We start from the raw sequence: 27,613 nt of genomic DNA, 5'->3' as shown, positions 1-27,613 counted from the left end.
CTTGCGACAGAAGTAAAGCCTCAGTATCGTACAGCCTCTGAAGCATTTTGTACGCAAGTGGTCGTTCCCATTGTTTTGTTTAAAAACATACACTTTTTTTAATGATAAAGTTTATAAGACAAATTTTTTATGCATCGCACAAAAGATAACAAATTATTATAAGCAATAATTAATTCAATTCCCGCCAGTATTTTATTTTAAATTTATTTTTAATCTTGAGATAGTTCAATTTGTATGGATATTTCAGCCGACTAATTATTGCTTATAATAATTTGTCAAAAAAAAATTCTAAACTAATCAAGTCGAATCTGGCAGCAAACTGGAGACTCAAAATATCTGAAAAATACCCTTTACTCTATGCAGAATTGGGAGACCCGTTTTGTAGATTCCCATATGCAATGCAATTGCAATGTTTAAAGCACAAACGTCTTAACGCTCTCCTTGTTCTACCAGTATTCCAATGGAAGATACTCCGATGAACTAGCGTCATTGATTCCTTCGTCACCGGTGCACATTTGGAAAACCATTTTAGTTTTATTTTTAGCTTTTGTCACATGAGAACGGGTCGTTTCTACGCCAAATTCTTTGGTTCAACAGCTCGGCTGTGAAATGGTTTGCCAGTAAATATTAGGGCCTCCACACATAAGGTTGAGTTATTCTAAAAAAGCTTTGTTTTTCAAAACTGTAAAATAATTTATTTAAATTTATCAACCGGTTTCGCTAGTATTAAGATTCATCAGGATAACAATTTTAATTGATGTTAAATACCTGAATAGAGTGAATAAACTTAATAGAAAGAGAATGAGTCCATGTAAATTTAAGACAGATTCCAAGTAAGTTCAGAGTTAATTTAAATAAATTAGTTGTTTAAAACAATTTGTTTCCTTTAAAACGCAAAGTGTTTTTTTTAATAATAATAATAATAATAATAATAATAGTAATAAAATGACTTTTGGTTTAGATAAATGTAGAACGATCCATATAGAGAAAGGCAAAATTGTAGATGGGGACGAGAGTATATTTAGAAATTTCCAAATTACTAGTATGAAAAGGGATGAGGTTTATAAGTATTTAGGATACCCACAATCAAATAGATTATACCATACTAGTATTAAAAATGATATCAGGATTAAATTTCAAACTAGGATCAGGAAAATTTTAAAATGCAATCTATCTGCTAAAAATTTAGTAAAAGCAATAAATACTTGGGCAATACCTCTATTAACGTACTCATTTGGCATAATTAAATGGTCTAATACAGATTTAGAAAACTTAGAAAGATTAATTAGAACTACACTAACAAAGTTTAATTGCCATCATCCAAATTCAGCTATAGAACGAGTTAATTTACCTAAAAATTTAGGAGGTAGAGGTATAGTCAAAATAACTTCTTTGAAACATAATCAGGTAGAAATGCTAAGAACTTTTTTCCATAGGAAAGCTCATAGCTCAGAAATGCACAAAATAATTTGCAAGGCAGATAGAAATATTACACCTTTAAATTTATACGATGAGAATGCCAACATTTTTATAAATCCCAACCGGGAAATATTAGATTCCTGGTCAAATAAAATTTTACACGCAAAACACTTCAATTATCTCAACCAAACGTATGTTGACAAATTTTCGTCAAACAAATGGTTGAGTATTGGAGAGTTGAGCGCAGAAATAGAAGGATTTATGCTTGCCATTCAGGATAGAGTCATTAATACTAAAAATTATAGAAAGCATATAATCAAAGATAATATATATAATAATATAATAATATAATATCATATAATAATATCATATAATCATACATACTCATTATGGCAAGCAATCCATTGGTTACGAGGGAAGCAACATATACAATTGCCTCCCAGACGAAATTAAAAATGAAAAAAGTATAGGTACATTTAAAAAAAAATTGCTCAGTTTTATGCTCAATCAACAAAACAATGAAAGTGAATAATATCAGTGTGTAATATATTTATGTGTAATATATATGTTATTTCTAGTTAAATAAGTGAAAAATGTAATTTTCTTTTATCTAGAATAAAAAAAAAAAAAAAAAAAAAAAAAAAAAAAAAAAAAAAAAGATACAAATCAAATAGATGATTTGTGTAGAAAATGTTTGGCTTTTCCGGAAACTATAGAACATATTATATCGGGATGTTCTATATTAGCACCGTCCGAGTATACATTTAGGCACAATCAAGTTTTAAAAATAATTCACCAAAATTTGGTAATTAAACATAACTTGATTGACTGCCGTAATATAATACCATATTATGAATACGAACCAAATTCATTTTTAGAAAACGAATTTTATAAAATATATTATGATAAAACTATACTAACAGACCGAGCGATTAGTCATAATAGACCCGATATAGTTGTACATGACAAAATTAAAAAAATAACTTATATCATTGATGTCGCTATACCAAATTCCTGTAATATTCAAAAATCTGTTAGCGAAAAAATAAGAAAATACACAGATTTAGGAAATGAAATAAAAAGAATTTGGCATTCTCAGACTATAAAAATATTACCATTCGTTATTTCGGCTACTGGCATTATACCTAGCTCTCTAATTAAAAATTTAGGCGTATTAGATCTATCAAAAAATTTATATATAAAGATGCAAAAGTCGGTCATTTTGAATACATGTAGGATAACAAAAGATTTTTTAAATATTTATGTTGAGGGATCAGTAGGATTTATAGGCCCTGTTAGAAGTTCTACCGAGCCGAACCCTCTGATATGAAAATATCTGGAGACGGTGAATTTTTTTTCCCATTTGATATCTGGTGAGTTGACGTGTTGTTGTTCTTGTATTGTTTTGTATTTATTTTACTTATATAATGCATTTACATAGTGTTGATTGACTAGCTGATCATTTGTGGAAAAGTGAGTGGAAGGGTTTAGTTTTTCCTATGGGGAAGATTTAACCCGGACAACAAAATCGGAAGCATAAAAAAAAAATATAATTGGATAATTTGTAGAGCGCCGTTTTTGTGAAAAATCACCTCAAGGGCGCTGGCTTTCTATGAATATATAATAAAATACTTTTTTAAGATTCTTCTGGCGCCCGGAGCCAGTGAGTATATGGCATACCCAATCGGGGGATGTTGTGAGGCAGTATTAAAAGCAGCGGTAGAGGAATCGAGCAAGAAAAGGGTTGGGTTAGGTTAGGTCGGGTCGCTAAACTCGACTTTAGCCATTTCAAGCAAAACTTCGGTTCTGAATGACGGCCTTTCACCATGGCGGTACTGAAAATATCCAACACTCTGTTGGAAATATCTGGTACATTGATAGCTTAACAGGGCGACATAAATCTTTCTCCCTTTCAAGGCCAGCAGATTCCATTTGAGTGACCAAAGCCCTTTTGTTTAGTGAGTGGTTGCGGTGCCACGTGGCGAGCCACACTACTACTCCAAATTGATGGACGGAATGCAACGCTAAGCTCCACTACGAATTATTAATATTACAGTATTTTGTCATTTGTGAAACAGGCCCTGGAGGCAACTAAGATACTTGTGTAAGATAAATGGCATGTAATGGTTTATGTACCATCCAAATGTTTTATTTTATTTATTTATTCGTTACGGAAAAGCATCACATTATCATATACTTACATTTTAAGTTCAAGAAAGGTTTGACCGAGAATCTTTGTTTTAAAAGTTCCGTAGTGAGTGTTCAAAACGAAGAAGAAAATTGTTTGAACGGGAGATATGTAAATACAAATGTTTGAGGGAGGGAGCTAAAATAAAAATAAAAACGATTAGGTATAATTCATATTTAGTTAATAGTTATCGAAAATTTTTAATATTCATTATTAAATATGTAATCGAAAGGGCAAAAATGTCTCGATAAATATCCTAAGTTGCATTTAAAGAAATATTGAATTTTCTCAAACCTGTAAAGTGTTAAATAACAGAACTAGATGTGTTTTTTATAATTCTTGCAGCAATACTTAGGGTTTTTATTCCATAGAGTGAATTTTATATAATTTATTTTACTTTCGGAATGCTGGCAACAATGTCAACATTATGGCTCAGAACAGAAATTGTCTAGTGAGTCGGGTAGCGCACATAATTTGTAAACAAATATTGATGTCAATAAACGCCCGGGTTACCGGCAATAAAAAAAAATAAATAAAAAAAAAAAAATTATGTGGACCACAAATAGCCTTTCTACATCTGGTGCAACGGTGTTTGGTCATCCTCCGGGCCTTGGATGGACACAGGTAGCAAATTTTTTGCACGTTTGACGTAGATAGAACCGGAGCTTCTATTATAGTAGATTCGCCAACATTAACAATAAATGTAATAATATATGAATGTACGTACGTTATAACTAAACTTTCGTCCAGCGGACGACGAGATGGTCATAGGGCACGTCCTAGTATTCGTGTGGCCGCAATCGCGTCACGTGCTGCACTGTTCACTCAAATTAGGAAGGTAATGAAATATTCAAGATCGCGGAGCGGGGGAAATAGGTGATTTCGAATTTCGCCGAGTAGCGCGTCGTCGCCTCGACGAGCGATTAGTTATCTAGGGTTTGCAAAAATAATATCCCTCTTTCTGTCCTTTTATTATCTGTTATCGGTAACACACACTACATAATAGTGAAAAACCGACGGATGAGAATAATTATTAACTAATAATAATATTTCCGTTGATATCTTCTCTTCTTATATTGTGAAGGTCATTATTTATTGCCAGAGACAGACACGCGTTGTCTTAGTCGCTCCATCCTTTTCACTAAACGGAAAATCCCTAGAAGTATGAACTAATACCGATTTGAAAGATGAGACCTTTCGGCTCATGTTTTAACTCTACCATTTTGTTTTTCATCTGTCTCTTAATTTAATTTGTGCATTCCGTTTCCGTTTCAAGATAGTAACAGTTTTAATGGTTCGGTAAAGATTATTTTGTTAAATAATCTTACTAAATAATATTTTTTCAATATTGTGGTGCCTACCTGCCTGAAGAAAGATTTTTTTTTTAAAAAAGGCTATTGATATAATAACATTGATTTCTTTGTATAAATCGTATTTTTAAAATGTTATTTGAATTTTTTTAAATGTAACATAAAATAAATGGTTTATTTTAATTAAGTGTGTAGGTATGTACCTACCTACAAATGTTATGATTCGAGAGGAAATTTTGATTTTAATTTATAAAAAAAAATAAAAATTTATTAAAATATTCAGTAGACTGGCAAAACGTGTGAGAGACTGGGCGATAGCCTGAAATGTGAGCATTGTCGAGTATGCGGCCACATAGCTTCCAAATGCCAAGCTAAAGTAGTCACCTGTCCTCACTGCGCTAAATTTGGACATAACCGCAATGTGTGCCTCAATAAGGATAAATCTCCGGTTTTGTTAAACATGTATTTTCTTTCTAAAACCGGTCTCCCACAACACTGGATCAAAGACTGCCCCACCCCCTAAGCTACAGAAAGTTGTATATTATATCTAATGTGATTTTGCTTAAACCTAAAGCGTCGTTTAGTGAATAATGATTTCTCATAGAATAAAATCAAATGATTTGAAAGTATTTTACCAGAATGTGAGAGGCCTTAAAACAAAATTAACTTTACTTCAGATCACACAACTAATGTTTGGGTATGATATTTTCCTATTTTCCTTCATAAACTTGGTTGGACCAAAATATTTACTCCAATGATTAGGTTTTATTAATCATAACGTGCGTAGAGTAGGCAGAAGTATTTTGACAAGTACTAAAAGCATAGGTAGTGAGGTCTTTATAGCCGCCTGAAAGAAATATAAATCAAACTTAATTACAACAAAACGCGAACAACTGGAGCAAATCTTCCTACGGGTAAATGTGGCCAGGAATAAAGAGATAATGTGGGCTGTATTTATATCCCACAGAATTCAAGCAATGAGGTACACAGGTGCCATAGTGAGGTAGTGGAACTTATACTAAAAAGGAATCATGTACAAGCCATTGAAAAGATACAAAATAATATTTTTTTGTAAAGGGTATTTCAGTAGTTTTGTTGAACTGCAACCCGCTTTAAAATTAAATGAACATGCTTAATTTATCGGACAGAAGAATTTTCATTAACTTAGTATTTCAATAAAAAATCAGAAAATGATTTGCATTTTCCTTAATAGCTTGCATTGATAAGCTTTCGGATTCTACTACTTATTTTATTTTATTTTATTTGGGAAACAAACAGTTATACAAATATATTTTAATACAAATCATTTTTACAAAGTTGCATAAACCAGTAAAGTTTCCACAGAAGATTCATTTTATATATAGCTAGAAAAACATATGAATATAATTAATACAATACAATATATATAATAACTAGTAGAAAAGGAAAATCTCCAAAAAATAAAAATAAAAAGACTAGAGATTCAACCCATACAAAAACAATACACACACTAACACTACTAAGTTTCCCGCAACGATCGAACGCTACTCTCTTAGGAATGCTATGAATCCTGCTGAGGCTCGTATTGAACACATCGATATTTGTGCATAATCTATTAAAGGTGCTACAGCTTCTTCTTATAAATACATTTTCAAAATAATTAGTATTGCTCTTAGGAATATAAAATGTGTCCGGAGATCAAGTTACTCTCAATGGACATCTGAAATGAATATTTTGTAAAAGGTATGGGCTATCAATAAAATAGTGGATTATTTTATATAGCATTACTAGGTCTCTGATATCTCGGCGTTGATCAAGAGTTTTAAGGTTCATGGACACATTGTTTTCATCATTTCGCATGCGATAAGAGACATATTTCAAAAACTTTTTCTGAACTCTTTCTATGTTTGATTTATATAATAATAATAATAACATAGTATTAATATAGCGCAGTTTTGTGTTGTTTCACTTCAAGTGCGCTTTACTATAATAAACTTAAAAATAAAATTTCCTATTGTGTTCCTTTAAAAAAAATTAATAACACAATATGAAATAAAGAATAAACGGTTTGCACAAAAGCAGAGAATAAAATTTAACAATAAAAGTGCTATTTTAGTAGAGGACAACAATAAAAGACAATAACAGTGCATGAAAAATAAGAACTTTAAAATTAAAATATTATATAAAACAGGAAAGCATTAAAATATTATATAATAGGTGGACATTAAACATAAAAGTACAATAAGGAGGAAACCGAAACCAAACGATTTCCGGAAACTTCAAAACCTGGCTTATTATAGTATATTGAAAAGAAGCTTAGATTCATGAGAATATAAATGATTTTTATATTATTAAATATGATTTTTTGAATAATTTTGTTTTTAAAACCCGTTTAAATTCAGCCAAATTTTGTATATTGGTAAGGGCTGGGGGAAGTTTATTCCAAATGAGTGAGCCAGCTACACGAAAAAAGCGATCATAGTAAACAGCTCGATTTGACCGAGAAAGTTCGATTAAACGATTGGTAACATCTAGATCTCCTGACCTCAGAGTAAGCTGTCTATCGCTTAGGTTTTTTCGGACACATAATTCCGATATATAGGCTGGCGCCATTCCCTGCAATGTTTTGAAGGTCATTAAGCAGATCTTGAACTCTATTCTTTCAGGGCATCGAAGCGAATGAAGACGATCCCTTAGAAGCGGGGTTATACGACAATGCTTAGATTCACCAAAAATCATTCTCGCTGCAGCATTGAAAACGGACTGGATTCTGTTGAATTGTTTTTTAGGTAGGCCAGCATATGCACTATTACAATAGTCCATACGCGAGACAACGAACGAATTTATGAGATGATCAGAGGGAAGGCATCTCCTAATTGATTTTATCTGCGTTAGATGGAAAAAGCCAGCACTTACAGTTTTTGAAATTTGCTATTCAAGAGAAAGACAATTGTCTAAAGTGAAACCTAGAAAATTTATTTCCGTAGAACGGATTATATTTGTACTCTGAATACGGATTGGACTGGAGTTGATGAGGGCTTGTCTTCCAGGAGAAGCTATCCAAATAAATTCCGTCTTTGTCGGATTAAGTTTGAGTTTATTAACAGACATCCAACTTGAAACCGTGTCAATGAAACTAACCACCTCGTTTTTAAGGACGTCTTTTTCATCTGGGGAGCAAAACTTGAAAATCAAACGATCATCCGCGTAGCCTTGTGATTCAAAGCCAGCTGAGGGAATGAGTCGTTCGAGACGATTAGTATATAGAATGAAGAGAATGGGACCCAGTACAGAACCCTGGGGAACTGCAAATTCTTTTTTTATGTATATTTATTTAGTTATAAGAGTTTACATCTTATACCTAATATATTATTTTCTATGACTACTACAATATTATTTTCTTCTTACATACTAAAATTTAGATTTAACAACATTGAGACATAATCCACGAAAAACTGCAAGACTTTTAGCTTCCTTAACAATTACCGGGAGTTCATTGAACATTTTAAAACCTTTATAATAAATATTGTTTTGTGTTTCTGATAAGTGTGTTTTAGGAAGCCTAAAATCGTTGCAGTTTCTCGTAGGATATAAATGAACTGCACTATTAATTCTAACATTCTTTGACATATAGTCAGGTAACATTTTGTTTTTTAGCTTATAAATAAACACTAAGGTATTATAAACTAATCGTTGCCACACACTTAAAATATTGAGTTGACGTTGCATGGTTTATTTTTATATAAATTCGATGGGAGTTTCAGGTGATGTATATATATATGTAGAACTATGAGGGTTCCACACTGTTTCTGCATACTCTAGGTGGCTTCGGACGTAAGATATGTAAAGAATCTTAAATGTTTGTGGATTTTTGAAAACTGAACATACTCTAAGTATAAATCCCAGCATTTTCAAAGCCTTCAACGTAATATGCGCGATATGGGATTGAAAAAGCAGCTTACTGTCCATTAGGACTCCAAGATCTCTAATCACATTTACCCTGTTTAAGAGTTTGTTTTTTTTTATTTTGTAGGGATATTATATTGTGTGTTTCTTTCGAGAGTAAGATATGACGCTGCATTTGTCTGCATTCAAAAGAAGGTGATTTTTTTAAACAATATTCATTCACCAGAGAGTCAAGGTAATGCTGGAGTTCTATGCAATCCATCTCAGACTTTATGATTTTGACTATCTTTTTGTCATCAGCATATAAGTATAGCTGAGAATTACGGATAATTTTGCTAACGTCATTCGTAAAAATATTAAATAAAAGGGGGCCAAGTTGAAATCCCTGGGGTACTCCTGAGGTTACGGGCACGAAACTAGAGCAAAACCCTTGAACAGTTACAGCGTGTGTACGATTGTAGAGGTAAGAGGCTACCAACGAAGGAGGTCACCGTGTATACCCATTGCTTCGACTTTCTCAATTAAAATGCTGTGTCGGATTTTATCAAAGGCTTTGGAATAGTCTGTGTAGACTACATCTATTTGATATCCGTTATCCATAGCAACAAAGACTGTGTCAACAAACTCACAGAGGTTAGTTTCTGTTGATTTTTTGGTCATGAAGCCGTGTTGATTTTGAATAATGTGTGGCCGTATACAAGGAAAAATATTATCGTAAACAATTTTTTCAAAAAGCTTACCCATTACATTTAGTTTAGAGATCGGTCTGTAATTTTCAATATTGTGCTTGTCTCATTTTTTTAATATAGGTACAACATATGAGCTTTTCCATTGCTGCGGAAAAATGCCAGAAGACAGTGAGGTTTTAAATATTTGACTTAGCGGATAACATAAAATACCAGCGCAATTCTTTAAAAACACTGGGTGTATACCATCAGGCCCACTGCCTTTAGTAGGGTCTAATGATTTAAGATATTTACAAACTAATTCAGCGTCCATATTAACATTACTTAGATTGAGTACTGAGGTGTTTGTATTATATACTCGAGTGGTAGACGAGGTGCACGGGGTGGGGGATTCGAAGGAGGATTGGAAATGTATATTGAATAAGTTACTTATAGCTTCCCCACCCGATACATGCTGAGAGTTGAGATACATATTGTTAGGTAGTTCAGAGCTTTTTTGCTTAGATTTAACAAATGTCCAGAAATGTTTTGGATCGGTATTAATATTAGATTCGGCCATATTAATGAAATTGTCATAGCATACTTTCTGCATGCACTTTTGTCGTTCTCGAAGAAGAGAGAAAGTATGATAGTCTGAGTAACGGTTATAAATTTTGTATTTTTTATGAAATTTAAGTTTTTCTTTAATTACTTTTTTTAAGGCAGAGCTGTACCACGGAGGATATCTAGAGTCTATGTTAACTGTTCTGGATGGTACATGTGCGTCAATTACCTTATTTAATTCGGAATAGAAACGCGCTGTGAGTGAGTCTACATTACTGCTGTTTAAGGTCGTTGTCCAGTCAACGGCTGCCAAGGCGCTATTAATCAGTACATAGTCAGCGCGGTGATAGGAGCGGACCGTGCGCGAGCGCGGGGTTTGGAGGGAAGGCTCGCGGGATATGCGCAGCGCCAACTCTAAGGAACAGTGATGTGCATCTTCTAGCACTAGTGGAGTATTACACCCACTTACCGTGCACACGTTACTCGAGATTACCAGGTCAAGAATACGTTCGTTTATATTAAGCTGGTTGTTGAATTGACGGAAGCCAGTAAAGTCTAAGAAATCAGAGAGAGTTGAAGAAAGTGCATCGATTGAGGATCCGTTAAGTAATAGAGCACCGTCTGCGGTCTAAGGCAGAAGCCATGGGGCATGTGATATGTTGAAGTCTCCTAATAGAAGGAATTCATCATTGGGGAAATTTGTATACAACGCAGATATAAATTCAAAAAAGCCACTTAAAGATTTAATCTGCTCCGCGCCCTACACGAAGTATGAACATTATATACGTAGTTTAGAAACATGCCCACTAGGGCCTAGTGCAAGAGTTGCTGTCGCTATTTCTGCGCGTTGGACAGGAGGGAGAGAGGTTGAGGGGCACGTCGGCAGTTCGCGGTGCCCTGCAATCAGTGATCCACCGCCGAGCACCTGTCCCAACCGCACATAGTCGCGATCACAATGATACACTACATAACGGTTATCAAATAATTCCGATTACGTAATACTGCAAAAATTCTGGGACTAACTAACAAATGTATTCCTCATTTCCCAGAATATTTATGGAGGGAAATAATTATACAGAGTCAGTGGACATCTTTAATTTATCACTTAGCAATTACAAAAGATTTTTACTGAGGCAGTTTAGTTAACAGGGCTATAATAAATGAATAAATAATATCAGTGTGTGTTGTTTACAGAAATGCCTGACGACTTTGGACCTAACGTCACTGGGAGTGGGGTCCTGTGTGGGCACGGGCATGTACCTGGTGAGCGGCATGGTGGCGCGCAACGCGGCCGGCCCCGGCGTCGTTATCAGCTTCATCATCGCGGCGCTCGCCAGCGTCTTCTCCGGTAAATACCAATCTATTCAGCTTTTGTTAATAAACCATACACTGGCTCTAGTCCTCTAGCGACCTCTCACTCTACTTACTAATATGGTATGAGGGGTGGGTCCTGTGTGGGCACGGGCATGTACCTGGTGAGCGGCATGGTGGCGCGCAACGCGGCCGGCCCCGGCGTCGTTATCAGCTTCATCATCGCGGCGCTCGCCAGCGTCTTCTCCGGTAAATACCAATCTATTCAGCTTTTGTTAATAAACCATACACTGGCTCTAGTCCTCTAGCGACCTCTCACTCTACTTACTAATATGGTATGAGGGGTGGGTCCTGTGTGGGCACGGGCATGTACCTGGTGAGCGGCATGGTGGCGCGCAACGCGGCCGGCCCCGGCGTCGTTATCAGCTTCATCATCGCGGCGCTCGCCAGCGTCTTCTCCGGTAAATACCATTCTATTCAGCTTTTGTTAATAAACCATACACTGGCTCTAGTCCTCTAGCGACCTCTCACTCTACTTACTAATATGGTATGAGGGGTGGGTCCTGTGTGGGCACGGGCATGTACCTGGTGAGCGGCATGGTGGCGCGCAACGCGGCCGGCCCCGGCGTCGTTATCAGCTTCATCATCGCGGCGCTCGCCAGCGTCTTCTCCGGTAAATACCATTCTATTCAGCTTTTGTTAATAAACCATACACTGGCTCTAGTCCTCTAGCGACCTCTCACTCTACTTACTAATATGGTATGAGGGGTGGGTCCTGTGTGGGCACGGGCATGTACCTGGTGAGCGGCATGGTGGCGCGCAACGCGGCCGGCCCCGGCGTCGTTATCAGCTTCATCATCGCGGCGCTCGCCAGCGTCTTCTCCGGTAAATACCATTCTATTCAGCTTTTGTTAATAAACCATACACTGGCTCTAGTCCTCTAGCGACCTCTCACTCTACTTACTAATATGGTATGAGGGGTGGGTCCTGTGTGGGCACGGGCATGTACCTGGTGAGCGGCATGGTGGCGCGCAACGCGGCCGGCCCCGGCGTCGTTATCAGCTTCATCATCGCGGCGCTCGCCAGCGTCTTCTCCGGTAAATACCATTCTATTCAGCTTTTGTTTATAAACCATACACTGGCTCAAGTCCTTTAGCGACCTCTTATTCTACTTACTAATATGGTATGAGGGGTGGGTTGGAATCTGGGAGTGACGAAAGTTTGAGTTCACCCTCCCCACTGCCGTGCAAGGCGAGGTGGGTCGATTGATTCATGCTGCAGAGGTGAAAAGATATCCCTAAACCAGTCTCTCCAAATCCGTTCCGCTACATAGTACAGACACAGACCTAGACTATCCTCACCCCACGAACCCGGGCACCCCTGCTAAGTCACCAAAATAATCGAACCACTATGGCAGAGTTGTAGGTTATCCCATGAATGGGTTCCTGGGCAGCGGTACCTTTACCCGCTTCCCAACGAATGGTTCCTTGGGCGGCGGTACCTTTACCCGCTTCTCAAATAAAAATCTTATATGACTTAACAGCTTAAAAAATCAGGGCTGTCCAAAGGTAGTTTTACATATATAAATATACTTTGGTATATTTAACTTCTCTATTTACCTGATGCATTTTTGAGTTATGTATAGTAGTTTTATGGCACTGATCCTATTATTCCATATTCCAAATGAGAATGGCGTAGAGCATTTAATAATATAATATCTTTAGAGCCTTGACGTAATATTTCGCAATTTATTGAAGAAGTAAACAGTTTTTTTAGTTTTTCCGAAACTCTATTAATTTTTGAATGTTGGTTGTAAGATAACTGAACCGATGAAAACTTGACAAGGGAAATTCTTTTCGATAGCAAATTTAATTGTTGTTTGTTGAGATTATCGGTGATTTGTCAAACATAACAGCTCACTTATTATTAAATAGGAGTTGACACGACTTGTTGATGACTCGATGATCAGTGATAGTGTTAGGTACTACCTTTTTGATTAGGTGTAAAATAAATTAAAAATCATGTCACATCCCTGATGGTGAACAATGTAACGCTATCTGAAACTTTGGCTGCTTAAACCGGATATGCATCACGGCATAATAAACCAAAAATAAATCATGATATAAACATATTATTTGGAAGAGCCGACGCCAACATTCGTAGATAATTCAGCGATCGCTATTTCCGGCTGCGACAGACTTCCAAAAACTGAGACGGTGAAACAGAAACATGCGGCTTGTTCTGGTCCGGGAGCAGACTGTACATATTCGTAAGTCCGTCTGAGGAAACCACATTTAACAGGCGATGCAAATATTATCATTTGATTCCTTGGAACAGCAATCTGCCTTGGAGAAAATACTTTCCCTCGGGGCCTACGTCAATGTAAGTGATTTCCACCGATAGAATACCCGACTCTATCTGCTAAGTTTCAGCTCGATTCGGTTTAATTTACACTTCCAAGACTTGCATTCATTCCCGAAAGCAAATTTAAATACATATTTTTGAAAAAGAAAATAAAAACAATCGCAATGTTTTTGAAAAAAAATAGTTGTAAGGATTACAGTAGGACATAGGTAACTATTTAAAAACCGTCACGGGAAATTAAAACCGGTAAGCGATAGTTAATAGCCGTATAGGAATTATGAAACATCTCTGATATGATAAAGCCTGCGACAGATCATTCTCTGACTTGGCCTATTTCAGCATAACGCTCGCCATACATTCCCATTGGGCCATTCCCGTGACAAGCGATATACTGAAATAGGCCAAGCCATGAAGCGTATTGCGTAACTGTCCGTCAAATAAACAACAATTCCAATATATATGAGTCTTCTCAAAGTGTGTCATTATCAGCAACTGTGGGCTCATCCCGGACTCTGCTGGTAGCATTCCTCTAAATTGCTTAGAAATAAATTCACTTTTCGAGGTTAGGGAGTTGCTAAAATAATGTAGAATTCTTTCTAAAGGTAGCATGTTTCATGCATACACTTACACAGGCAATATCTCTCTAAAAGTAGCATGTTTAATGCCTACACATATATAGGCAATATCTTTCGTTCCTTTGTCCATCTCGTCTCATATGCAAAAACATTACAGGATCACATGCTCCCCCTTGGCAGATTTATCCTTTATCGTCCACTCGTAGTATCAATGCAGGTACTACATTTAAAGGTTGTATGCATCATATTGATAAGTAGAAATGTCAATAACGTTATTTATAACAACTCTTGGTTATCTCTCTTGTATGTACTTGTATAATGTAATATAAGTTTGTTGTGATGCGTTGTTGCAGGAGCCTGCTACGCGGAGTTCGGGGTGAGAGTGCCGCACACGACGGGCTCGGCCTACATGTACTCCTACGTGACCGTGGGCGAGTTCATCGCCTTCGTCATCGGCTGGAACATGATCCTAGAGTACCTGGTGAGTCCTCGTCGCCTCGTCTTTTAACTCTAGAGTGAGTGGCTTATCCACATTTGCTCTCTAGAACAGATGAGACGTAACACGGTGTAACAACTAACTTGTAAACAGTTGTCAAAAGGCACCTCAGTAATTCAGTGTTTGTTTCGTCACCGGCGGCGCGACATGACTCAAGTCAAATATCGCGGAAGGACTGCAATGAAGGCAACGCAGATTCTAGATAGGCTTGTTTTATCAAACCGTTTATTGAACGCAAATGTTACAAGGAACACACTCGTTCGCTTCCTGCGGTGGTGGCGCTTCTTCGTATTTACGTTGTCTCCCCTCCACTGTTCACCGGATGGAATTTTAACTCTCAATGGTCGAAACCTAAAGCCAATCACAGCAAAGAAGCATAATTACGATTTCAAAATAACCATTTTTTGATAAAGTCTGACTAAATCACGGGAAACTGGTCGCAACAATTGTATTTTTTTATCGAGTACCGTAAAAGAAATTGAGTTAAATTTTCAGATAACTTTTTATTACTTAAAACTCCATCCAACAACTTCCATCTTCCGAAGTTATCGAAGCCAGGCTTGAACCGCACTCAGAAGTAATCCTAAGTGACAAATAGGAATACCTAAATAAAGAGGTCAGTGTCTATAGCAGTCAACAGCAGCCAACAGCCGACACATTCACTGATTGTGATGACCCCTTTCCGCAAAGGTCCCGTGTTAGAAAATGTTCCGAACTGAATGTTCAAGGTTTAGTTTTAAACCGCTTAACCGAAAGAAAATCGTCCCCGCTTTAAAAATATCTGACATTTTCAGTTAAAACTTTTTACTTTAATTATAATTACATTTGGTGTGTTTAACTTTCCTAATTCCGCATCACATTTTTTCCCAATATTGGGACAGTCGTAATTGTATTGGTTTGGGGCACTCCGTACTCTTTGACTGCAGTATTTATCATTCGCGAAACAATTATGACTATCATAACATAACATTTCTTATAAAAGGAAAACTTTGACTGGACTTTGACTTATCATTTAAACGAAAAACACCAGCGGAGCCACTTCATACATTGGTGTAAACTCCAATTAAAATTTCTAAGTGATGACTTTAAGGGGTAAATATTATTTCATCCTTCTGAGAACTCTTATAGTTTTTTTTTATTAATTGATAGAATCTAATATTTAATCACTGGTGGGAAGACATAGCAACTAATTACTTTATGGCGAGTTAGAGAAAATACCTATGTCGGTTGAATGCAACACCCAAAAGTAAATAGCTTAAGCCAGTATGGCTACCTTCAACAATACCACTTGACGGTTCAAACGTCTTTCCATCGTCTTCAGTTTACATAGTGAAAATAAACCTACTTACAGTTAGATGATCTAAAACGACACCAAGCAGTCCTAATTTTAGTATACCAGTAAATCGGTCTACCTGTAGAAATCATTAATTACAACCATTCGATGAAAGAATTAGCATTATTAAAACTCCCAGATAGAGAACTAGTTTTCTACTTGACTTTAATTTCTATAATTGTTAAATATATTGTAGACAGCCCTCATTTACTCAGCATAAGTACCTTCCATAAACCAACTAGAACCATGTGAACTAAAATTATTTTTACATGCAACAACAATATCAGGACTAAGTCATTTAGATACTCGCTTTTACTTAGATTTAAATATGTGATATAATTACAAAAAGGCTAGAATAACACACCTTAGTAAAAATAATTAATTTCAGCATAATATTATTCTTCTGCATGGGTTTCATATAATTTAAATGGCATATACGTGTACTTCGCGATTAATGTTCCACTAAATTAATATGTATGTTACATGTTTGTAAAAGTCCGTAAAGGCGTATAATATAAAAAAAATAAAGTGTTAAACCTCGGCTTTTAATATCCTTGTGTCAACGTAGCGAAAATAAAATCGCTTAGGTAAATCTACGTCTCTCGCATATGTCAAGCGCAGTAACCGCAACTCAAGACCGTGAAGTTATACCAGTGGTTCTAAATTACATTTAAAAACTATTAATTCTTTTTAAAAATAAATATTACACTTTTACAGTCGATATCCAACCATTTATCTTAAATGCATAAAAATGCAGAAGTCCTCTTTAAACAAGGTTCATCTTTAATAAGGACCAAATAGGAAGAAATACCCAGACAGTGCGACATCTTATCCTTAATTGGCAGCAAATCGCAGCTATAACATTAAGAAATTTCTTAAAACATCCCAAAACATTTATACTTGTGAGGCAATTCATAAAATAAAATACATTACTGGGTGACAATCTTGCTCTACGTGCATTTGTTTTTGCAAGTGCTATCATTTTACTCTTAGGAGTTGCTGTTTGTATGTCATATAAAATAGTTTGAAATAACAAGAGTGGGTGAAAAAAAGAGAAAGGTTTCCCCCGCAATGTCTGCGTTTGGTTGCAGTCTTCTTCTTTCGTATGGTGGGGGGGTCGGAGGGGTACATCTAGGTCTGCGAGCCATTCTAGGGCCTCAGGCGTCGCCATGTGAACCTCATCAATCCCGCCGGGGAATGAATGGAGCGGGTATTCGTTGACCACTTGTTCGGTGGTCTGCACTGAACCACATTCACACATCGCCTACTTTAAGGCCCCATCTGAGCATCATGTGGGCACAGTGGCTATGGGAGCACATTAACTTATTGCTGGCGGACCAGGTTTTGCGAGGCAATAAGAACTCAGGCTGTCTCTCGGTGGGGTCCTGTATGAGATGGGTATTTCCCACGTTTGCCGTTTGCCACTCAAGTTTCCAGCTATCTTCTGGGGCGAGACGTAATCGGAGGAGCCTCTCTCCTTCCACCCAGAAGGGCTTTCGGGACTTCAAGCGGTAGCCGGGTCGGATGGTCGCAGTTGAAGCGACGCGTTCGAATCGTCATGTTATTATTTATTTATTTAATAACGGACTTACTTGCAACACGTTATATGAATAAGAATGTTGAATGTGTAAGTTAATAAAGTATAAGTTGGTATATAAAAGCAAAGACAAAAGACGGAGATAAACTTACTTTTTTAGGGCCGTCTGTTTCAACAGAATGCTAAATCGTGAGCTAAGTTAAAAATTTAACTGTCAGTTAAAGTAACAAGGATGTTAAATCGGACCGCGCGCTGTTTCAAGTGCCTTTATGCAAAAGTAACAGTTACTAGTGTGGCCAGTCTAAAATGCAGAATATTCCTCGAAATTACGTGGAAAAACGCACGGCATTATTTTTTGGTACGGCCACACCGAAGATTAAATATGATCTCTGGTTAAGTGACTGTCAAAATACAGAAGTTTGTTGTGCGTCATTATAACCTCTTCTGACTTCTTGTTTGTTATTGTGTTCGAATTTTTTATTTCAGAATTTATTTTTTACTTACATGATGAAGATCGATTTATAGTTTTAGGAATAATTTCTTGAGAGTATTGGAGGGGCTAGTTTCCTTTGATTAATAATTCCAACCAAACTTTGTAAAAGTATATTAATATTAAATATATTTATTACATAGTTTCTTTTCAATTATAATATGTATATTGAAACATTATATACAGAGTTTAATATAATAATAAGTTTTATACCAAAGTTTATGAAAAAAGATATACTTTATTACATTGTTTTGTTCCTAGAAAAATATTTCTGTGGGTATTTAAAAATAAATGACGACCTGTTATAATATATACGATATTACACGGAAAAATTTTATTTACTTTCCAGTAGTCGTAATATCTCCCTCAATTTGATCCGTCACAAATTTTGCAAGCTCTTTCGACATGCGATACCGTGCCAAAAATTCGGAATCATCCCAAATGACCATATTATTAACACGGGGTCGAAATGTTTTTGGCTTTCGCTGTAAAACATATTGCATGACGAATTCATCTTCACTACTGTCATCTTCGATAATATTAATCATGATTAATAATTGTTTCGTAACAACACTCAACAGAAGAACCTTTATACCTATAGAACTGTCAAATTTGTCAAAATGGCGGAGTAACTCGAGAATCGCGAATAACTCGCGAGTAACTCTCGGATTTGGGGAAGTTAAAACAAAAGTTAAAAGTGACGTAAAACCAGGAGTTAAATTGATTGAAAAACGCATTATGGTGAAATTTAACTTTAGCATTTACTTTTATTCTTACTTTTACTATAGCTAGCGTTGAAACAGACGGCCCTTAGTGACAGACAAAAATCATTTAGGCCGGGTTTTTTCACAGAATTAGAACGATTCATCAAATTTACAAGTAAATATTCTAGTTTCGCTAAAATCCTTCGAATAATTAATCATTCAAAAAATACCAATTTATAACTGAAAACCGAACGTGATCCAAAGTTATAAACTTCATTTGCACAAAATTATTATACTTACCAAGGAAGAACTTTTTTCAATCGACTGCCGAATGAAACTAGAAGTGTTAATGACAAAATCCAAACAGTAAACTCTGTGAAAAAATATTTTAAGAACAATCTTATCAAAAACATGTTTAAACTTAAATTAATCTTAAAAATATGTGACCGATACATGGTTTATTTTCTATGAGAGGGAATCTATTCTCCAAATAATATAAATTATTATTATTTTTTTTTTTTGGTTTTAGGCATTTCACCCTGAAAAGAGTGCTTTGTGCCGGTAACAGTTAAAGTGGATAAAAAAATTCGGTAATTATATGTATTGGGAGAATAATAAAACAAATTAAATATTGGACTAATTTAGATCACTAAAACAAATTAAATGTTGAATTCATTTAGGTTAATAAACTTACATAAAGCTGTATGAACACGAGAATTGTTAAGAGATAAAAGGTATGAAATGTTAAGGGGGGACTGGTGTGTGATTTTAATAAGCCGGCGGTATATGTTCTTGAAAGATGAATGGTTTTTACAGTTAAAAAAAACGTGGTCGAGGGTTTCCTCTTCCACACCGCACTGGCAGACCGGATCATCCAAAACTCTAATTCTAGCCAAGTGAGATGCAATTGAACAGTGACCAATTCTCATTCTCGAAATACATGAAATGAATCGTTTTGAAAGTTTTTTACCGTGAAACCATGGCTTAGCAGGGATATGGTTTTGAATTCCAGCATAGAAAGATCCAGTTCTTATTTTGGAGACTGCCCAATTTTCTTCCCAGGCACAAGTCATGTTGGATTTAAGAATCGGGAAGACATCGGAGATAGGAATTCTAAAATTTAGTGGGATAGTTCCGGAATCTGAACCAGATTTGGCGAGAGAATCGGCCATCTCATTACCCTCTATACCCAAATGGGCAGGGACCCAGGCCAATATCGTCTCAAACCCAGATTCACTTAGAGAATTGAGAAGATTTTTTATTTTACATATAATACTGTCTTCCGGATAACATAGAATATTTGACATAATTTTAGTTAGAGCACTTAGCGAATCAGTACATAGTAAGGCTCGATGAATGTTGAGAACCTGGATTTGATTTAGCGCTTGTTCAATTGCAAAGCATTCAGCTGTAAATATGGAGACTTCTTTCGGTAATTTATAAGTGAGATTGATGTTGAATTCTGGACTATATATCGATGCTCCACAACTTTTATTTTCAAATTTGGAACCATCTGTGTAAAGGATGGAAAATCCAGGGAATTTTGAAGCCACAATGCTTTTAAAACAGTCATCCACATTTTGAAATTTATTTGGGGAAGATAAAATATTCTTCCGAAAGTCTGATGTTATTGTGTTTGGCATAAAAGTGATTGCCTTAAATGGAATATTGTATATAGGGAGATTGGGAACTTCTTGAAGATATTGGAGTGAAGATGACAGAGAATTATAGAGATGAAAACTTTTAATTAGGAGAGGAAAACATTTTTTTTCTCTCAATCTTTTGTTAGAATTCAAATTAACACTTAACCGATTAAGACTTTGTTTAATAGGATGATGTGATAACGATAAAGCCTTGAAAATATATTTATTGGCAAGGAATTGCCTTCTGAAATATAATGGAGGCTCCCCACATTCCACCTGAAGCGCATTAATTGGAGAAGACTTCATAGCTCCAATAATCATTCTGAGGGCTTTTGATTGAATTCTTTCCATTTTCTTATCTAAATATTTAGGGAGGGGGTCAAAAAGGAATGTGCCGTAATCCAAGTGGCTCCGAACTAGGGAATTATACATTAATTTAAGAGTGGTAGGATGAGATCCCCACCATACTCTGGAAACTGCTCGCATCATATTAAGTCCCTTTTCACACTTTGTAGAAATTATCTGAATGTGTGGAAGCCAGGATAATTTATGGTTCAAAAGAAGACCAAGGAATTTGATTTGAGTAGCGGTTTGTAGAGGCACATTATCAAAAGAGATTGAGAAGTGGGGAATTTTTCTTTTGCGCGTGAAAGCCACGACCCTTGTTTTAGATGCCGCCAGGTTCATCCCATTCATTGACAACCAGCTTTTAATATATTGTAAAGCCAAATTCATTTCCTTAGCTGCAAGAATAATATTTTTATGTAACAAATATATAAGGATATCATCCGCAAAGTAAAGTCGCTTGATAGAAAAAGGAATGACTGAGTCTAGGTCGCTCATATAAATATTAAACAACAGAGGACTGATAACAGAACCCTGAGGTAAACCTCTCCATAGTTTGCGCCTTAAGCATTTAGAGGAAGACTCAATAATAATGGACCTATCTGTGAGCAAATTAATAATAAATTGGACCAATTTCGGGGGGATTTGTTTTTTAATTAGCTTCTCTTTCAAAACATTCAGTAAAACATCATCGTAAGCTGATGAAAGGTCAAGGAATGTGGCCAATGTATAAGAATTTAGGGATTGAGAAACTCGGATATCAGTTGTGAACAAACTTAAATTATCCATTGTAGATTTCTTTTTCCGAAAACCATACTGATTTGGTGAGATAATATCTTGACTTTCAACAAACCACTCTAGTCTGTTTTTTATTAAACGCTCCGCTACTTTCATCAAACATGATGAAAGAGCAATAGGCCGATAAGACGAAATTTCAGATGGATTTTTTCCAGGTTTTAAAATAGGAATGATTTTTTGAGTTTTCCAATCATCCGGAATTAGTCCTGTTTCAAACATATTATTAACAAGAGATAAGAAATATTCAACCGCCATATCAGAAAATGATTTAATGAAACTATAAAATATTCCATCGGGACCCGGAGCAGAGTCAGAAAGGGCTCTTATCACTCGTTTCATCTCATCAATGGAGAAAGGAGCATCTAGCCAGTTAGAGTGGGATGGATACGGCTTAATAGAAGGCATTTCTTCACATCCGGCAACTGATGGGGGGGCTATTTTATCCGCAAATCCTATAAGAATTTCTTCTGATATATGTTTGATTCTCGGCGGAGAATACGATGATCCGAATTTTTTTAAGCTAGACCAAACTGAAGACTGGGGAGTTTCCGGAGACAAGTTCTCACAGAACTTCCGCCATCCAGCGCGCTTCTTATTTTTCAAAATTCGTTTGGTTTCTGCCTGGGCTTTTTTAACTGATAAAAAATTTTCTAGTGACATGCACTTACGAAAAGAGGAAATTGCTTTTTTTCGAGAGTTGACGGAGCGAGTGCATTCCTCGTCCCACCACGGAGTAGAGTGTTTTATTTTAATGTTCGCATTGCGTTTCGGGATGGATTTTTCTGCTGCATTTATAACCATAGAAGGAAACGTCTCACATTGTATTCTGATGTCTCCCGGGGACGATTTTGTTAAATTAATAAGGTTATCTAGTTCAGAAGAGAAAGTGCTCCAATTCGCATCTTTCGTTCTAAATTTGAGATTATTTTTAACTGGGGGGGAATAAGTGTTAAATTGATGGTGGAAGCGGATTATAATTGGGAAATGATCACTAGAGAGGGGATCGTTTAGGATGTCCCAAGAGCATTTAGATGCTAACGAATACGAACAAAGAGATATATCAACAGCACTTTTTCGTTGATGAGGGGGGGTGAATCTGGTTGGAGATCCGTCATTTAAAAAACATAGGTTATGGGAATCAATAAAATCTAAAAGATTGCGGCCAGAACGATTTGTTATTTCGCTACCCCAAGAAGGGGAATGTGCATTAAAATCTCCAAGGATCATATAAGGGGAACAAATCTGGCTTAAGATTGGTGCCCATTCATTTTCAATAAAAGTCGTAGAGGGAGGAATATATATTGACAATATTGTGATATCAGATAAGACAGCTGCTATTATCTGGATATCGTCGGAGGGAGTATGAATATTAATTTGTTTAAACGGGATAGAATTATGGATTATCAGAGCCGTGCCGCCTTTACCATCTGGTCTGTCGTGTCTGAGACAATAATAACCTGGAATTCTTAAATGAAAGGAGGGTTTTAACCACGTTTCAGAAATGGCGGCTACTGAAACGTCGTGTTCGTCGAGTAATTGAATTAGGTCAGATTTGTTAGCGAAGAGGCTTCTACTGTTCCACTGAAGAATTTTGTTCAGTTTCGGAGCCATTGGGGAGGCAAGATAATAAAGATTTAATGAAATCGGCAGCGTTGGACGGTACAGTATTGTTGTTTGTGAGGATAGAAATTAAAAGGGTAATTAATGTTTGTATAAAAGAATTATTATTCATTATTTCGGGGAGAGCAGGAGGGGAAGTATTGCCATTAATGGCACACCCATTGGGCGTCTGGGATTTGGCATTCCCATTCGGGCTGGCCAAAATATTATTCAATTGTTTTTTATCAAGGTAAGGTGTATATTTTGGGTTGGGTTTGACTGGCTTGAGAATGGTTTCTCTGTGAGAAGATGACGTTGAATTTAAAAAGGTGGTTGTTTGGAAAGGAGCTGAGGACGATGTCATCTCTGCGAATGATTTTTTCGCAGGAGAGATTAACTTTGAGGCCTGGAAGTACGAAATGTTGTCGGTAGCCATTTTATGTTTTATATTCTTCTGTCTTGTTAATTCCGGACAGGCTAGACTGACCGCGGTATGTGCACCCGAACAGTTAATGCAAATGGGATCATTGGAAGATTTCGGACATTGATCAAATGGGTGACCTTCTCCGCAATAGTAACAACGTGGGGGGGAGCGGCATACGGATTTCGAATGTCCGAACCGGCAGCAATTGAAACATTGAATTGTTGGAAATTTATAAACTTCGACGGGAAGCGAGGTATAATAAATTAACACACGAGGCGGTAGGGATTGTCCCTCAAATGTAACAACAACAGACTGGGAAGGTTTCCAAATCGTGTTTCCATCAGTAGAATCCTTGTAGTTCAGTCGACGTGCTTTTAATACTTTCGGGGTTCCATGAGAATTATTCAAAGCATCAACAATTTCAGCCTCTGGGATATCCGCGGGAATTCCTCGCACAAGACCCATTCTCGAAAGGTTAAATGTAGGGATAAACGATTTATATTTATGATTTGAGAGCGAGTCAATTTTTTTTACAAATCCATTTGCGGAAGCGGCAGTGTTAAACTCGATAGATAATTTATATCGCCCTTCCGGTTTAATTGAACCGTTAACAATACCAAGGTTTTTATTTTTTGAGTCAAATACGAATTTTCCAAAATCTATAGGATGAATAAGTTTTCCCTGTTCAGCTCTCTGAACACTAACGATAAATGGACCGGAAGCTGAAGCAGGATAAAGTAAGTCAGTACTTTTTGCATTATTGCTAGTTAAAGTACTTGGCTGGATGTTACTATTTGTGTTAAGGTCGTTAGAGGTCGAGGTTTGTTGAATCGGTGGCATAGATTTAACTTTCGATGGAATGTGAAGGCTACGCGATGGTCGTCGTTTTCGAGATGGGAGCGTAACAGAAACCTGGCTCGTATTAGATTCCGAATCAGAAAAATCCAATATCGACCCTGGGTCGGGAGGCCTATCCTCGTGTTCCTCCATTATATAAAAAAAACTATAAAAATACTTTTAAAAATTAAACTGAAAAAATAATACGCAGTCTATTTCATTGACTGTACAAACAAAAGCCGTAAGCAGGAATGCAAACAAATAGGTATACGATAAACAAAATTAAATAAAATGTAACAATAATCTCTTATCTGTACGCGGCGCAGGAACGGGCGAATGGCACTATGCAATAGTAAGGTACACACAACCACTGTTGACCGCGGCTCGAATCGGACTGTCATAAATTATTATTACTAATTACATTATTTTAGATAATTGTTAGTAGTACTACGTACACTTGCCGTGCTCATCACACACTACATGAACCTATAATATTATTATTATTTAGGTACTTATGAATAACTACAATAATGTCCCGTACACTCCGCGTCCATCACAAGCTAACGCCTCCATTCAAATCTCGTCATAAGCACAAACCTATCTTTGTATATGCTTAACGTATTTCTTTTAATTTTATTATTCATTTATAATATTTTTACTTAACAAAGAACAAAAATCCGGAGTCCCAACTGTTGGAGCATGACATCCCCAATAGAGATAAGTTGAGAGGCTGAAGTAAGGTGCGATGGAAAAGAGGAAGGACACTGTGTCATTCAGAATGGTGGTGAATACCACCATTAATACAACATCCACCACCTGGTGAATAACAGGGCGCTGTTGAGAGAATCTACCACCCTGGAATATAGCAATTATAACTTATTAAGCATATTATGTGAAATGAAACATATAAATTATTACTATTATATTACGCCTGGCCTAAGTCTGGCGTAATGAAGATGAATTAATAAAATTAGTTTTGGTTTATATAACATAATATGCAATTGGGAAAAAAGACTAGAAATCACAGTTCAACTAGCACGAAGTCCTTTTGTCAGAATGCTGTTCCACCTTCTGTTACACCTTCCCACGACAACGCTGTTACACCTTCCCACGCTGTTGCCTATCATAATGACTTACTGGTGATTGTAGCAGTACACATTACTATACGAGTATGGCAGACCCGTGGCGATCTGGAAATGTATCCTTCCCGGATGTCACGAACTGCTGAAGTAATTATTCATATTGTAATCGTTTCTGTTTCAGCGGAAAACACTCCAACGTAACAGATTACATTTTCTGACAGGACTGCGGTTATATTTTCTTGGCGTGAAAAATAAGTTGAAGTTTAGTAATCAACTGTTAAGGATTAATTTAATGGGAAACTTGCGTCACGTTCCAGTGTTCAGTCGACAGTGGGGCAGGTGACTTTCTTATTTGCTGGGATGCTAAGATTACACTCACTTAGCATGATTTAACACTATATATATGTAGAAACTTGTGAGAGGTAACAGTTAACAGTCGACAGTGGGATGATCTTATCTAGGTAATGTCTCGTATGTGTTACTAGTGTACAGGTATGTGCAAGTGTACGTATATAATTTATTATAATATTAAAATGATTGCACTTTAAACTTTAAGACGGTGTTAGATACGGAGTTTAGACAAATATTATTGAAAGTGTGAAGAGCACGGTAAATTGGGGATGTACGTATATGTATTGCGTTGCATAAAAGCATTTTTACTATCATTAAAAAAAACTAAAAATGTTATTTTTAAACGCATTAATCAATTCTAATTTATAAAATATCACACACATACGCACAAAGAAGTTTTTTTCTTTATATTTTATAATTGACTTCAGTAAAATGGTTTATTGATAGTTCTCCTCACGAAAGATTCCTGTTCCAGGCTGACTGTAGGCCGTTGTGATAGTGCTATACTTATTTATTTACTTACGCAGTAGTCATGTTTTTTTTTTAATTTTCTAGTGTTTAGGCATATTTTGATGTTGTTTTTAATCTTGTTTATCTCTTTGGTATTTTTTTATTTTGAAGATCATTATATAGTTTAGTCGCATTTCAGCAATTCAAGTAGATTTAATATTGATGATGTTTTCACAGATCGGGACCAGCGCGTGCGCATGCGCCCTGAGCGCGTGCTTCGACGCTCTCTCCAACGGGGTCATCAGTAGCGGGATAGCCAGCTCGCTGGGAACCATATTCGGTGAGTTGCTGCTCCATTATTGTCCTAAAAGTCTATCGTGAGCCAATCTATGAGGAATTCTAGCAGAAGGTTCACCCTCAACATAATCTTCAAGGGGTAGCAGTAAATTAGTAGATAACTTAATATTTGTGCGTGTTCGCAGGACGCCCCCCGGACCTCATCGCCTGTGTCATTACTATCCTGATGACGGTGCTGATGGCCGCCGGGGTGAAAAAGTCGCTGATCTTCAACAACGTGCTTAACGTCATCAACCTTTGCGTGTGGGTGTTCATCATGGGCGCTGGCCTATTCTACGTCAGCACCGACAACTGGACTGAACACAAGGGATTCTTGCCTTACGGTTGGAGTGGAGTTAGTAAACAAATTGTTCACTTACATTAATGCCTTCACGGTGTCTGTTCTTGATTTTTAAGAACTATGTATTGTCTCCTAAATTGAATTTGTATATTCAACTTTAAACTCCTTAGTGCTACCACTAAGTGCCCTGTAAATGTATTTATTAACAATCCATTCGGGATGTGGAATGTTTTACGCGAAGTACATTATTTCCGTTTTTTTCTTATTCAGGTGTTCACCGGTGCAGCCACTTGCTTCTATGCTTTCATCGGATTCGACATAATCGCCACGACCGGCGAGGAGGCCACGAACCCCAAGCGTAGTATCCCTATGGCCATCGTCACTAGCCTGGCCATCATCCTAGTGGCCTATGTCACCACCTCCATGATGCTTACTCTAATTGGTTAGTCTTCTTCTTATTCTTTTTGCTCTTATGCTTCCATGGCGTCTCGCCTCACGGGTCGTGGTCATCGTGCACTCTCGCTGTCTGTCTCAAGTGATCATGATAATATGAATTAGGTATTCGTAGATCTTATTTATTGATGTCAAACCTCCACAAAATAAACA

The 27,613-nt window shown here is 36.6% G+C and overlaps 1 protein-coding gene across 1 annotated transcript in view; it reads left to right on the top strand.

Moving 5' to 3' along the window:
* Positions 1–27,613, top strand: part of LOC149409489 (solute carrier family 7 member 14) — a 231,573-nt gene that overhangs the window by 156,949 nt on the left and 47,011 nt on the right. The window contains exons 3-7 of the mRNA XM_089649803.1: positions 11,226–11,379; positions 14,635–14,762; positions 26,608–26,710; positions 26,853–27,061; positions 27,278–27,449. Coding sequence (XP_089505929.1) covers positions 11,226–11,379; positions 14,635–14,762; positions 26,608–26,710; positions 26,853–27,061; positions 27,278–27,449 — 766 coding nt within the window. The remainder of the gene's footprint in view (positions 1–11,225; positions 11,380–14,634; positions 14,763–26,607; positions 26,711–26,852; positions 27,062–27,277; positions 27,450–27,613) is intronic.

The sequence above is a fragment of the Hesperophylax consimilis genome, chromosome 31 (genome assembly GCF_061612785.1).
Source record: "Hesperophylax consimilis isolate HC1 chromosome 31, BYU_Hcon_1.0, whole genome shotgun sequence".
NCBI classification, from domain to species: Eukaryota; Metazoa; Arthropoda; class Insecta; order Trichoptera; family Limnephilidae; genus Hesperophylax; species Hesperophylax consimilis.
Note: the sequence above shows the minus strand (reverse complement) of the source record. Positions and strands in the feature narration are given on the sequence as shown.